Raw genomic sequence first — 14,346 nt, 5'->3', positions numbered from 1 at the left:
TATACCTGCCATCAACCTGTTACTCATCATCTAACTATATTGCAATGACAACTTACTCAACTGTTAATCGCAACACTTAGAGTAAGGAGCGGGGGTCCAGAAAAATACGGCATTTTTTTTTTTTTTTTTTTAAATGCAGTGATTTTTAGGACAGATCTCAAAACCCCACTGCGCTAGAGCAGACATTTAAAAAGAAGCTTTGAACAGACTTTGAAGTTCTAAGTGTAAAAAGCTGCGGGGATGTTAACAATGGGTCAAACCAACTACTTGCTGGTCTGAGCGAACCGTTCTGGCGTGATCCTTCGGATGAGACGTAAAACAAACGAGCTCCTATTGGAGGTGACTCTGCAGCAGCAGCAGCAGTTGTTGATGATGCAGAGTTCACCCTCCTAGTCTCTGTAAGTCGCTTGGATAAAAGCGTTCTGCTGAATGACTCATTAATATAATAATAATAATAGAGACTCCACAGCACTCGCCTGTCCCACCCTGCAGGTGTGCACAAACATCATGATATAGGCGTGGGCAGCAGTGAGCGAGTGCAGCAGGGGCGTGGCCTGGGCCGACAGCGTGGCGTCCGTCACGTTGCCCGCGCTCGCCAGCTCTCTCAGCAGCACCGACCCCCCCGGGGAGTCGATGGGACGGTGAAGGAGCTCCAGGGAGGACAGGATCCCGTCCAGCTGCAGCAAGCTCTCCTGCAGGACCTTCGGCTCGTGAGAGAGAGTCTGGGGAGGGGAGGGGAGAGGGAATGAGAGGAGTTAAAATAACAAACAAAACAGCTAAAGACATTTTAGATGGCTGCATCACAGCAACATTAGGGTCTGCTATACATCAAAAGACATTTCAATAACTCTTATATAAATCACAAAGAATATAATAATGACTCAAACAACTCTCTCTTTATTGCTGAAGTACAGACAGACCCCATTATAAACCCCATAGCCTCAGTCAATGGACAGGCTTACACACAGAGCCCAGTACACACCAGTATGGACTTGCAGACCCCATTATAAACCCCACAGCCTCAGTCAATGGGCAGGCTTACAGAGCCCAGTACGCACCAGTATGGACTTGCAGACTCCAGCCACGGCCTGACAGGCTGCAGAGGTGGGGAAGTCAATGGGAAGGTTGGGCAGCCCCAGGATAGAGACCAGGGGCAGTAGACCTTTCTGTGTGACAAACTCCTGGCAGTGATCGTCTGTGGTGTTGTTACTGAGGATTGACTCCACGAACTTCATCTGGAGAGAGAGAGCGAGAGGGAAAGGTGGAGAGAGAGCGCGAGAGAGAGACACACAGACAGATAGAGCGAGGAGGAGAGGAGAGAGAGAGAGAGAGAGAGAGAGCAAGGGGGAGAGGGAGAGCGAGAGAGAGACACACCGACAGATAGAGAGGAGAGAGAGAGACAGACAGACAGTGAGAGAGACTAATTAATTGCTGCAGCATAAGTGTAACTATTTGTAAAAACATACAAAAAAAACAGCTATTACTAAGTGTAACTGTGAATTGAACCCGAGTCTGGTTTGAAGGCGCTAACGACCGCTGAGGAGTCCGTTCAGCCCCTCAGAGCGGCTGGCTGATCTCCTAACTTTGTCAATTCTGCACCGATAAGGTGGCTAGGTGACCCTGGGCAGCCCATTCCATGCAGTCCGACCACTCACCACGTTCAGGATGTAATCCATTAGCGGGATAGGGATCCTCTCCTCTGTTCCTACAACCCTGGAACAAAAAAAACAGAGCTGGGATCAGGACACGGGACTGGATTACAAAAAGCACACGGGTTTGTGAACTGAACTAAAACGTGAAGATGGATTTCAACTGAAACCGAGTGTCGGGTGGACCCCTCTGCAAACCTACCGGAGAATAGACCCCATTCTCCTGTACTCTGCATGAAAAACCAGCAAAGAAAGAGAGCTCTGGTCAGAGAGAGAGAGGGGAGAGGGAAAGAGAGAGAGAGAGAGAGAGAGAGAGAGAGAGAGGAGAGAGAGAGGAGAGAGGAGGGAGAAAGAGGAGAGAGGAGAAAGAGAAGACAGAGGAGAGGAGAGAGAGGAGAGGGAAAGAGGAGAGGAGAAAGAGAAGAGAGAGGAGAGGAGAGAGAGAAGAGGGAAAGAGAGAGAGAGAAGAGAGAGAGAGGAGAGGGAAAGAGGAGAGAAAGAGGAGAGAAGAGGAGAGAGGAGAGAGAGAGAGAGGGAGGGGGAAAGAGGAGAGAAAGAGGAGAGAGGAGAGAAAGAGAGGAGAGGGAAAGAGGAGAGAAAGAGGAGAGAAGAGGAGGAGAGGAGAGAGAGAGAGGAGGGGGAAAGAGAGAGAGGAAGAAAGAGAGAGAGAGGAGAGGAGAGAGAGGAGAGGGAAAGAGAGAGAGAAGAGAGAGAGAGGAGAGGGAAAGAGGAGAGAAAGAGGAGAGAAGAGGAGAGAGGAGAGAGAGAGAGGAGGGGGAAAGAGGAGAGAGAGAGAGAGGAGAGAGGAGAGAAAGAGAGGGAGCGAGACAGAAAGAGGAGAGGAGGAGGAGGAGGAGAGAGAGAGCCCCCAGTGTATGATAGCAGAGACTTGCCTGCTTGCCCCCCATTCAGACCTGGCCTGTAGCCCTGGGAGCTCTGCTGCATTGCGGCATTTTCTGTTTTTCCGGAAAAAAAAAAAAACAGCCCCCCCACCCCCTCCCTCCCTCCCTCCCTCCCCCCCCCCCACCCCCTCCCCTCCACCAGAGAAGGAACGTATTGGTCGAAGGAAAAGTCCTGTTTTGCACATTTCAAAAAGAGATTTCTATTGCGCAGGCCTTTGTTTAAAAATAAAAATAAAAAGCAACAAGTTTTTAATGAGCACAAGCCCGGTCTCTCTCGCTCTCTTTTTAAGTATTTAACAGACTCAGTCAGAGAAAGAGGGGAAAATAAATAAAACATCTCAGGACTTGGACTGAAGCCTTTTTGGATCGAATTTAAAAAAGAACAAAAAACACACAGACACACACACACACACACACAATAACCCCACAGAGTATTCTGTGAAAGAACTGTAACTAGGAGTGAGAATTCTTCCTCTGTGCCAGTTTGGTTTGTGTTCAAAATCATCACCGGGTTTCTTGAGACGGAAGAAAAAAAAAACAAACAAAAAAGGGGGGGGGGAGGGTAGCTGCGTCGTAGGAAAGAGGAGAGGAAAGAAAGAAAGAAAGAAGGAAGAAGAGGAAAAAGTACCCTCTCTCCTCCAGTCCCCCCTCTCCCTCTCCCCTCTCCCCCTCCTCTGTACTCGCTGCTGGCTGGGCTCGGGCTCCCCTTGCTGTGCTGAAGCTCTGTATGGCCTCCCTCTCTTTCCTCCAGTCCCCCCCTCTCCCTCTCCCTCTCCCCCTCCTCTGTACTCACGCTGGCTGGGCTCGGGCTCCCCTTGCTGTGCTGAAGCTCTGTATGGCCTCTCCCTCTCTTTCCTCCAGTCCCCCTCTCCCTCTCCCTCTCCCCCTCCTCTGTACTCGCTGCTGGCTGGGCTCGGGCTCCCCTTGCTGTGCTGAAGCTCTGGTATGGGCCTCCCTCTCTTTCCTCCAGTCCCCCCTCTCCTCTCCTCCTCCCCCTCCCTCTGTACTCACTGCTGGCTGGGCTCGGGCTCCCCTTGCTGTGCTGAAGCTCTGCATGGCCTCCCTCTCTCTCCTCCAGTCCCCCCTCTCCCTCTCCCTCTCCCTCTCCTCTGTACTCACTGCTGGCTGGGCTCGGGCTCCCCTGCTGTGCTGAAGCTCTGTATGGCCTCCCTCTCTCTCCTCCAGTCCCCCTCTCCCTCTCCCTCTCCCCCTCCTCTGTACTCACTGCGGCTGGGCTCGGCTCCCCTTGCTGTGCTGAAGCTCTGCATGGCCTCCCTCTCTTTCCTCCCGTCCCCCCTCTCCTCTCCCCCCTCCTCTGTACTCACTGCTGGCTGGGCTCGGGCTCCCCTTGCTGTGCTGAAGCTCTGTATGACCTCCCTCTCTCTCCTCCAGTCCCCCCTCTCCCTCTCCTCTGTACTCACTGCTGGCTGGGCTCGGGCTCCCCTTGCTGTGCTGAAGCGCTGTATGGCCTCCCTCTCTCTCCTCCAGTCCCCTCTCCCTCTCCCTCTCCCCCTCCTCTGTACTCACTGCTGCTGGGCTCGGGCTCCCCTTGCTGCGCTGAGCTCTGCATGGCCTCCCTCTCTCTCCTCCAGTCCCCCCTCTCCCTCTCCCTCTCCCCCCCTCCTCTGTACTCACTGCTGGCTGGGCTCGGGCTCCCCTTGCTGCGCTGAAGCTCTGTATGGCCTCCCTCTCTCTCCTCCAGTCCCCCCTCTCCCTCTCCCTCTCCCCCTCCTCTGTACTCACTGCTGGCTGGGCTCGGGCTCCCCTTGCTGTGCTGAAGCTCTGTATGGCCTCCCTCTCTCTCCTCCAGTCCCCCCTCTCCCTCTCCCTCTCCCCCTCCTCTGTACTCACTGCTGGCTGGGCTCGGGCTCCCCTTGCTGTGCTGAAGCTCTGTATGGCCTCCCTCTCTCTCCTCCAGTCCCCCTCTCCCTCTCCCTCTCCCCCTCCTCTCTACTCACTGCTGGCTGGGCTCGGGCTCCCCTTGCTGCGCTGTGCTGAAGCTCTGCATGGCCTCCCTCTCTCTCCTCCAGTCCCCCTCTCCCTCTCCCTCTCCTCTGTACTCACTGCTGGCTGGGCTCGGGCTCCCCTTGCTGTGCTGAAGCTCTGCATGGCCTCCCTCTCTCTCCTCCAGTCCCCCCTCTCCCTCTCCCTCTCCCTCTCCTCTGTACTCACTGCTGGCTGGGCTCGGGCTCCCCTTGCTGTGCTGAAGCTCTGTATGGCCTCCCTCTCTCTCCTCCAGTCCCCCCTCTCCCTCTCCCTCTCCCCCTCCTCTGTACTCACTGCTGGCTGGGCTCGGGCTCCCCTTGCTGTGCTGAAGCTCTGTATGGCCTCCCTCTCTCTCCTCCAGTCCCCCCTCTCCCTCTCCCTCTCCCCCCCTCCTCTCTACTCACTGCTGGCTGGGCTCGGGCTCCCCTTGCTGCGCTGTGCTGAAGCTCTGCATGGCCTCCCTCTCTCTCCTCCAGTCCCCCCTCTCCCTCTCCCTCTCCCCCTCCTCTGTACTCACTGCTGGCTGGGCTCGGGCTCCCCTTGCTGTGCTGAAGCTCTGCATGGCCTCCCTCTCTCTCCTCCAGTCCCCTCTCTCCCTCTCCCTCTCCCCCTCCTCTGTACTCACTGCTGGCTGGGCTCGGGCTCCCCTTGCTGTGCTGAAGCTCTGCATGGCCTCCCTCTCTCTCCTCCAGTCCCCCCTCTCCCTCTCCCCCTCCTCTGTACTCACTGCTGGCTGGGCTCGGGCTCCCCTTGCTGTGCTGAAGCTCTGTATGGGCCTCCCTCTCCTTCCTCCAGTCCCCCCTCTCCCTCTCCCTCTCCCCCTCCTCTGTACTCACTGCTGGCTGGGCTCGGGCTCCCCTTGCTGTGCTGAAGCTCTGTATGGCCTCCCTCTCTCTCCTCCAGTCCCCCCCTCTCCCTCTCCCTCTCCCCCTCCTCTGTACTCACTGCTGGCTGGGCTCGGGCTCCCCTTGCTGCGCTGTGCTGAAGCTCTGCACCTCCTCCTCCTCCTCATCCTCGCTCGATGCTTCCTCCGCTGCGTGGTTGGAGCGGGGCGGGGGGGCAGTGGCTGTGCCGTCCGCTTTCTGATGGACGGTTTCTGGCAGATGTACTCTGGGGCGCGGCCCAGGTTACAGATCTCCTCCAGCAACTAGGGGAGAGGGGGAGAGTAGTTTTGAAAAAAAAAAAAATAATAATAATAATAATAATAATAATACAAACTTCTCTACTACAGGGTTTCCCAACCCCAGCCCAAGGGGAGCCCTCTCTGCTGGTTCATTCGACCAGAGTTCTCAAATACTGAATGAAACCCTCAACTGAACTAACAAGGAGCTTAAATCAGACCTTTTTAATTGTTCTCGGCTCCTGAAAAAGTTGTTTATTTCAGTTACTATTAAAATTGCAGGTTAACTAGATATCTCCCAACTGTTTAAAAGCTGAAAACTATTTAAAAAAAAAGGTCTAATAAGCTCATTGTTAGTTCAGTTAAGGGTGTGATTCAGGAATTGAGAAGTCAGTTAGAATGAACCAGCAGACACAGGGGCTCCCCTGGGCTGGGGTTGGGAACCCCTGGAGTAGCGTCTCTCTCTGTACCTGTGAGATTACTGCAAAATGGTTCAGAATAAAACACAGTAAAACATGTAATGGGGGGGCGTTGTTTGTGACTCCAGTGTAATTGTAATTAACTGTAATTATCGCAGCGTAATTGTAACTAATTGTAAATGAACACCATAGCTTTGAAGCGGTAACTGCGATCTGTACAAAGCAATCCTGCCAGCCGTGGCTGTTGTGAACTGAGCAGCTCTAGACAAAGTCTGGCACCACCTAGAATTTTAGGAACCGAGACAATTAAAATAAATAAAAAGAAAGTTAAAAAAAACTTCTGTGAACATAAATTTATATCTTTATTTAAACATCATGTCAAAGAGAAACTACAAAATGAAAAAAGTCTACCGGAAGCCATGACAGCAGCACGGTGCTATTTCAAGTTAGATTCTGAAATGTCTCGTTTTTCAATTTTGCCGTTTCATCAGCGGTTCGTGAAGCATCTGGAAAGCTCCGAAGCGCTGGTGTGTAATTCAACATGTTAACATCCCCGTTATTCAGCGGGTTTCGTTCCACCTCACGAAGCAGACGAGTTCAGATTTTGTCCACAGCCCTGCTCCGTCTCACCTTGATGATGGCGGTGGTGGCGTCTGTCTTCAGGGTGGGCTGGTGTCTCATGAGCTCGTCCACAGCGCTGCCCAGATTCGAGGCCCGTGTCTCCTGCAACACACCAAACACACGCGTGTTCTAGAGGGGGTTCCCAGGTACAGTGCACTGACATATTACAGATATACTTAGATAGACTGATAGAGGCAGCTAGACAGATATTCAGTTTGATTGCGATCTCATTTCTGAACAGTAATGTTGCTGCCACTGCTGTGAGAAGCTCACTTTAACAGAATGCTGCCAATTGCAGTTTTTAGTCGGAATGGATTAAAAGGGAACAGGAACTGGGAATGGATTTTTTAAAAAAAGGAACTGAAATTGAAGAACCACCCCGTCTGGGGGTCCCGGACTCACCCAGCGGGTCGGAGCTGCGGCGGCGACGCATGGCGGGCAGGTAGTCCTGGAGAGAGGAGCACCTTGAAGAGCCGCCCGAAGGGCTGGCACTGCACGAAGGACTGCAGCCCGCGGGCGTTGAGGCACAGAGCACTGAACACGTTGGGCAAGGAGCCCAGAACCTCTCGCGTAGCAGGGACCTGCAGAGAGAGGGACTGTGAGAGAGAGCGTGAGAGAGACAGGGCCAAGATGAGGAGGGACAGGGGGGAGACAGGGGACTGTGAGAGAGGAGGGACCTGCAGAGAGAGGGACAGAGAGAAAGAGGGAGAGAGAGGGCTCAGGAGAGGAGTGACAAAGGGGAGGAGAGCGACAGGGCGAGGGACAGAGAGAGGGCTCAGGAGAGGGACAGAGAAAGAGGAGTGGGACAGAGAAAGGGGGGAGAGACAGGGAGAGGGACAGAGAGAGGGCTCAGGAGAGGACGGACAGAAATAGAGAGAGCGAGAGGGGAGAGACAAGGCCAACAGAGGGAGAGGGGAGGGAGACATGACAACTACACTTTGTTAATTTGGTATCATGCCACTAGTATGCTTTCTTAAAAAAACAGAGTTTTTTAAAAATCGGTAGAAAGTGAACAAAAACTCCTGGATGGCTTTCTCAGGAAATTCAACATGAGTTATAAATTACAAGGTGGCGATATGGACGAGTTTAAAAAGACAGCACAGGCTGCGAGTTAGTGTTGTAAGTGCTGATGATATGGGGGGAGGAGGCTAGTTTAATTGCTGGTATATAAACTCACATCTTTGATGAGAAGCGCGTGCAGCAATGACGTCGGTGAGTCCGTTGTCCTGCAGGGAGGACAGGAGAGAGGGCTCCTGGAACACAAATACTGTGACCACCTCCGTCGCTGTGAGAGAGAGAGGGAGAGGGGAGAGAGAGAGAGAGAGAGAGAGAGAGAGAGTCAGAGAAGAGAGAGAGAGAGAAGAGAGAGAGAGAGAGAGAGAGGGGGGAGAGCAACGAGAGGGGAGAGAGGAGAGAGAGAGAGAGGAGAAAGGAGAGAGAGAGAGAGGAGAAAGGAGAGAGAGAGAGAGGAGAAAGGAGAGAGAGAGAGGAGAAAGGAGAGAGAGAGAGAGGAGAAAGGAGAGAGAGAGAGAGGAGAGGGGGGGAGGGAGAGAGGAGAGAGAGAGGGGGAGAGGGAGAGCACGAGAGGGGGAGAGAGAGAGGGAGAGAGAGGGAGAGAGAGAGAGAGAGGGAGAGAGAGAGGGAGAGGGGGAGAGAGAGGGAGAGGGGGAGAGAGCAACGAGAGGGGAGAGAGGAGAGAGAGAGAGAGGGAGAGGGGAGGGAGAGAGAGGAGAAAGGAGAGAGAGAGAGAGGAGAAAGGAGAGAGAGAGAGAGGAGAAAGGAGAGAGAGAGAGAGGAGAAAAGGAGAGAGAGAGAGAGGAGAGGGGGGAGGGAGAGAGGAGAGAGAGGGGGAGAGATAGTGAGGGGAGAGAGAGAGGGGGGACAGAGAGAGAGGGGGAGAGAGAGAGGGGGGAGAGAGAGAGGGAGAGAGAGAGGGAGAGAGAGAGAGGGAGAGAGAGAGGGAGAGAGCACGAGAGGGTAGAGGACAGAGAGAGGGAGGGAGAGAGAGAGAGCACGAGAGGGGAGAGAGGAGAGAGAGGGGGAGAGATAGTGAGAGGGGGAGAGAGGGGGGGAGAGAGGGGGGGAGAGAGGGGGAGGAGAGAGGGGGAGAGAGAGGGGGAGAGAGAGGGGGGGGAGAGAGAGAGAGAGAGAGAGAGAGATTAGGAATATAAAGACTCAGTAATATTGTTAGCAGCTGTATGTTGATAACATTTGCAGAATTTCAAATAGAAATAAAGGGATCACAAAGACACAGGTGAGAAACCTCTCATCTAAAACTGTTAACATTTGAATAAGCTTCTTTCAGGAAGAACATACAAAGCTCTAGAGTCTTGCTGTACTGTACCGCACTGCACTATGAAACTTGCACAAACCTTGGCATGCGAAGGCAGAATGAATAAAGCCCAGGTGCAACTCACCTAGCAGAAAGAGAGACGGTCCGTAATACTCTGCATTGCTGATGATGTGCTCAGGGAGGTAGGCAGAGATCCATCCATTACTGCAGCAGAGAGACAAGCTTGAAAAACAGGCACTCGGACAGAACAGCAAAAACTTCAAACTTCAACTTCAAACTTCCGAGCAGCTTAGAATTTCACTGCCTTTAGTTCTGAAATAATAAAACCACTGGAGGACACAGAGAAAGACTTCTAGTGGAAACGTTTGCCATTGAATTTATGAAGTTTCTTTTAGTGTTTCTATTGAAGACACTGAGAAAGACTTCTAGTGGAAACGTTTGCCATTGAATTTATGAAGTTTCTTTCAGTGTTTCTATTGAAGACGCTGAGAAAGACTTCTAGTGGAAACGTTTGCCATTGAATTTATGAAGTTTCTTTCAGTGTTTCTATTGAAGACGCTGAGAGACTTCCAGTGGAAACGTTTGCCATTGAATTTATGAAGTTTCTTTTAGTGTTTCTATTGAAGACGCTGAGAAAGACTTCTAGTGGAAACGCTTGCCATTGAATTTATGAAGTTTCTTTCAGTGTTTCTATTGAAGACGCTGAGAGACTTCTAGTGGAAACGTTTGCCATTGAATTTATGAAGTTTCTTTTAGTGTTTCTATTGAAGACACTGAGAAAGACTTCTAGTGGAAACGTTTGCCATTGAATTTATGAAGTTTCTTTTAGTGTTTCTATTGAAGACGCTGAGAAAGACTTCTAGTGGAAACGTTTGCCGTTGAATTTATGAAGTTTCTTTCAGTGTTTCTATTGAAGACGCTGAGAAAGACTTCTAGTGGAAACGTTTGCCATTGAATTTATGAAGTTTCTTTTAGTGTTTCTATTGAAGACACTGAGAAAGACTTCTAGTGGAAACGTTTGCCATTGAATTTATGAAGTTTCTTTCAGTGTTTCTATTGAAGACACTGAGAAAGACTTCTAGTGGAAACGTTTGCCATTGAATTTATGAAGTTTCTATTGAAGATGCGGAGAGGGTTCTCACCGTGTCGAATGCCGTCCGAGAAGGCCGGGTCCTGGATGGCTTTCTTCAGGAAATTCAACATGGATTTGAGCAGAGCAGCTCTCTGAGGGATGCACTGGACTCCTGCATGGGACAAACACACACACACGAAATCTCAGCACCGCTCTGAACACACACGAAATATCAATAACGCTCTGAACTCATACACACAAAATCTCAGGTCCGCTCTGAACACACACAGGAAATATCAGCTCTCAGGTGTCCCTGTCTCAGGGGTGTGTGTGCGCGCGTGTGTCCGTACCTCTCAGGTGTGTTTACCTGGTCTGGGGGTGAAGCTGAGGCTGGCGCTGGTCTGGCCTCGACTCTCCCCCTCAGCTCTCTGCTCTGTGGAGACTGAAGGACCAGGGCTGCTCTCCATGGCAACATCCGACACTGGAAACCAAAAACATTATAAAACAACTGCACACGTTCACCTGCACCTCTGAACACTATCGAAATCAAGACAGACACTAAACCGCGGGACGTCCAGCGTCGGGCTCGTGACCTCTACGCAAGCCTCACTGAGCCCTGCAAACAAGGGCCCTGTTGAACATTTTTAATGGACAGACTGCAGTGACTTGCTCAGGGTCACACACACACACACACAGGGAGTCAGTGGCTGAGCCGGGATTTGAACCTCCTGGTATCGAGCCCCTTTCTCTAACCACTGGACTACACAGCCTCGTGACATACAGCAATATGTATATATATATAATTTTGTTATATGTACCGTATTTTACAAGAATTTCAGTCACCCTTATTTGACAGAATTAAATTTAAATTTGGGGGGAGCGACTTGGATTCGAGGATTTTCAGTTCGGGGACCAGTTCACATTGGCGCAGGTCAATTACTCTGAACGAGAACCATAACACCAGCGCAGCAGCATTTCAAGGTCACATTTTTTCTGTTAAGTAGCTGGAAAACTATACAAAGCGCTGGTATGCAATTCAACAGGTTAACGTCATTCTATATAGAGGGGGTGGAATTCAATACGTTAACAAGGGAACATTATTCAGCAGCTTTCATTGGACTCTATGAAGCTGAGGGAGTTCATTCTATATAGAGGGTGTGGGATTCAATATGTTAACAAGGGAACATTATTCAGCAGCTTTCATTGGACTCTATGAAGCTGAGGGAGTTCATTCTATATAGAGGGGGTGGGATTCAATATGTTAACAAGGGAACATTATTCAGCAGCTTTCATTGGACTCTATGAAGCTGAGGGAGTTCATTCTATATAGAGGGGGTGGAATTCAATATGTTAACAAGGGAACATTATTCAGCAGCTTTCATTGGACTCTATGAAGCTGAGGGAGTTCATTCTATATAGAGGGGGTGGGATTCAATATGTTAACAAGGGAACATTATTCAGCAGCTTTCATTGGACTCTATGAAGCTGAGGGAGTTCATTCTATATAGAGGGGGTGGAATTCAATATGTTAACAAGGGAACATTATTCAGCAGCTTTCATTGGACTCTATGAAGCTGAGGGAGTTCATTCTATATAGAGGGGGTGGAATTCAATATGTTAACAAGGGAACATTATTCAGCAGCTTTCATTGGACTCTATGAAGCTGAGGGAGTTCACTCTATAGAGGGAGGTGCTGAACTGTTGGACAGAGCTGTAGTTGGTGACTTACTCGGTTTTAAAAGGATGGTACTATTGCATTGTTCCACGCTGGCACCTAGACATTAAAAGATCATTTCGTCTCAGTTATTTTCATTAAGTGTTCAATGCGACTTGCATTCAGGGACTCTTTTTTTTTGTCTTCGGATTTCGGGGTGCGACATGAATTCAGGGAGCGACTCATTCTGAGTAAATGCGGCACACGGTTCGAGTCGGTGTGAGACGGGAGTTTCATTCCACCCCTACCGTCCATGTCCGTCTCCATGTCCTCCCCCTCCTGGCCTGTGCTCGGCCGATGGATCTTTGGTTTGATAACGAAGGGGCACTCCTTCCGACACAGCTCCACCTCGTGCTGGAAGAGAGACAGAGAGAAAGAGGAGGAGGGGGGGAGGAGAGAGAGAGATAGAGCGAGGAGGAAGAGAAAGATAGGAGAGGAGGAGCGAGGAGGAGAGGGGGAGAGAGAGACAGGAGACAGGAGAGGGGGAGAGGAGAGAGAGAGCAGGAGAGGGGAGGAGAGAGAGATAGAGCGAGGAGGAAGAGAAAGATAGGAGAGGAGGAGCGAGGAGGAGAGGGGGAGAGAGAGACAGGAGACAGGAGAGGGGGAGAGAGAAAGGAGGAGGAGAGGGGAAGAGGAGAGGAGAGAGAGAGAGAGAAAAGGAGAGGGGAGGAGAGGAGGAGAGAGAGATAGAGCGAGGAGGAAGAGAAAGATAGGAGAGGGGGAGAGTGGAGGAGAGGAGACAGGATAGGGGGAGAGAGAGAGGAGACACAGGAGAAGGGGAGAGAGAAAAAGGAGGAGGAGAGGGGGAGAGGGAGCAGGACAGAGAAAGAGGAGGAGAGGGAGTGAGACAAAGAGGAGGAGGAGAGAGGAGGGGAGAGAGAGACATAGGGGTTCAGAAACAGCAGCAGGGCAAGTTTAAAACACACAACATTTGAATGTTCCCATTTGACGCTGGGGTGACGTGGGAGTTTCAGCCTCTCCTGACCTCCAGTCTGCTGATGAAGATGGCCAGTCCGGTGTGAGATTGGAAGGCAGCCATGTCGAGGTTAGTGATGAGGTCCACCACTCTCACCGCCCGCGTCACGAAGGTGATCTGATCCTGCTCGTCCCCCAGGAACTTTATCACCTGCCAGGGGAGAAGAGAGGAGAGGAGGGGCGTGAGAACCAATAAAAAAATAATACCACCACTACTACTACTACTAATAATAATAATAATAATAATAATAATAATAATAATAATAATAATAATAATAATAATAATAATAATAATAATAATAATAATAATAGCCTTGCTAGGTAGGGTATTTATCAGCGCAATAAAGTTATTGTTTTCTGGTATGATGAAAAGAAACTTAAATTCAATGACAAACGTTGACGAGTTTCTTTCAGTGTTTCTATTGAAGACGCTGAGAAAGACTTCTAGTGGAAACGTTTGCCGTTGAATTTATGAAGTTTCTTTTAGTGATTCTATTGAAGACACTGAGAAAGACTTCTAGTGGAAACGTTTGCCGTTGAATTTATGAAGTTTCTTTTAGTGTTTCTATTGGAGACACTGAGAAAGACTTCTAGTGGAAACGTTTGCCGTTGAATTTATGAAGTTTCTTTCAGTGTTTCTATTGAAGACGCTGAGAAAGACTTCTAGTGGAAACGTTTGCCGTTGAATTTATGAAGTTTCTTTTAGTGTTTCTATTGAAGACGCTGAGAAAGACTTCTAGTGGAAACGTTTGCCGTTGAATTTATGAAGTTTCTTTTGGTGCTTGAATAGCTGCAACATATCAAGACAGTAAGGGACAGTTTTAATAAATACATAAAATGATCAGAACAAGTTGTTTTCTGAAGCAGCTGCTTCCTCTTTAATGGAGTGGGGGGGGGGGTCTCTGGGGGGTCTTACCTTGAGCAGCGCCTCCATCATGCCACAGGACACCAGCGCCTCCCCGCCCGCATCGTAACTGGCCAGGTGATAGAGGAAGGAGAAGAGCGCCGTGGCAAACTGGTGAGGGTAGGGCTCCGTCAGGGGGTCTGGCAGAGAGGGGAGGGGTGATTAATACATGTGCTTTACAATGCTTCCCTATGCTTTACCAGACCTCTCTGTGCTTTACAATGCTTCCCTATGCTTTACCAGACCTCTCTGTGCTTTACAATGCTTCCCTGTGCTTTACCAGACCTCTCTGTGCTTTACAATGCTTCCCTGTGCTTTACCAGACCTCTCTGTGCTTTACAATGCTTCCCTGTGCTTTACCAGACCTCTCTGTGCTTTACAATGCTTCCCTATGCTTTACCAGACCTCTCTGTGCTTTACAATGCATCCCTATGCTTTACCACACCTCTCTGTGCTTTACAATGCTTCCCTATGCTTTACCACACCTCTGTGCTTTACAATGTTTCCCTATGCTTTACCAGACCTCTCTGTGCTTTACAATGCTTCCCTATGCTTTACCAGACCTCTCTGTGCTTTACAATGCTCCCCTATGCTTTACCAGACCTCTGTGCTTTACAATGCTTCCCTATGCTTTAGCAGACCTCTCTGTGCTTTACAATGTTTCCCTATGCTTTACCAGACCTCTCTGTGC

The 14,346-nt window shown here is 50.3% G+C and overlaps 1 protein-coding gene across 1 annotated transcript in view; it reads right to left on the bottom strand.

Moving 5' to 3' along the window:
* Positions 1–476: 476 nt before the first annotated feature.
* Positions 477–14,346, bottom strand: part of LOC117967549 (E3 ubiquitin-protein ligase HUWE1-like) — a gene marked incomplete at its 3' end in the record, with an annotated part of 29,515 nt that continues 15,645 nt past the window's right edge. Inside the window, 18 exon segments of the mRNA XM_059021498.1 lie at positions 477–722; positions 1,059–1,235; positions 1,656–1,713; positions 4,942–4,998; positions 5,531–5,624; positions 5,627–5,684; positions 6,707–6,791; positions 7,093–7,145; positions 7,147–7,278; positions 7,875–7,901; positions 7,903–7,982; positions 9,115–9,165; positions 9,168–9,194; positions 10,133–10,234; positions 10,430–10,543; positions 12,025–12,130; positions 12,762–12,902; positions 13,668–13,795. Of these exon segments, the coding sequence (XP_058877481.1) occupies positions 477–722; positions 1,059–1,235; positions 1,656–1,713; positions 4,942–4,998; positions 5,531–5,624; positions 5,627–5,684; positions 6,707–6,791; positions 7,093–7,145; positions 7,147–7,278; positions 7,875–7,901; positions 7,903–7,982; positions 9,115–9,165; positions 9,168–9,194; positions 10,133–10,234; positions 10,430–10,543; positions 12,025–12,130; positions 12,762–12,902; positions 13,668–13,795 (1,736 nt within the window).

The sequence above is a fragment of the Acipenser ruthenus genome, unplaced genomic scaffold (genome assembly GCF_902713425.1).
Source record: "Acipenser ruthenus unplaced genomic scaffold, fAciRut3.2 maternal haplotype, whole genome shotgun sequence".
Taxonomy (NCBI): domain Eukaryota; kingdom Metazoa; phylum Chordata; class Actinopteri; order Acipenseriformes; family Acipenseridae; genus Acipenser; species Acipenser ruthenus.
Note: the sequence above shows the minus strand (reverse complement) of the source record. Positions and strands in the feature narration are given on the sequence as shown.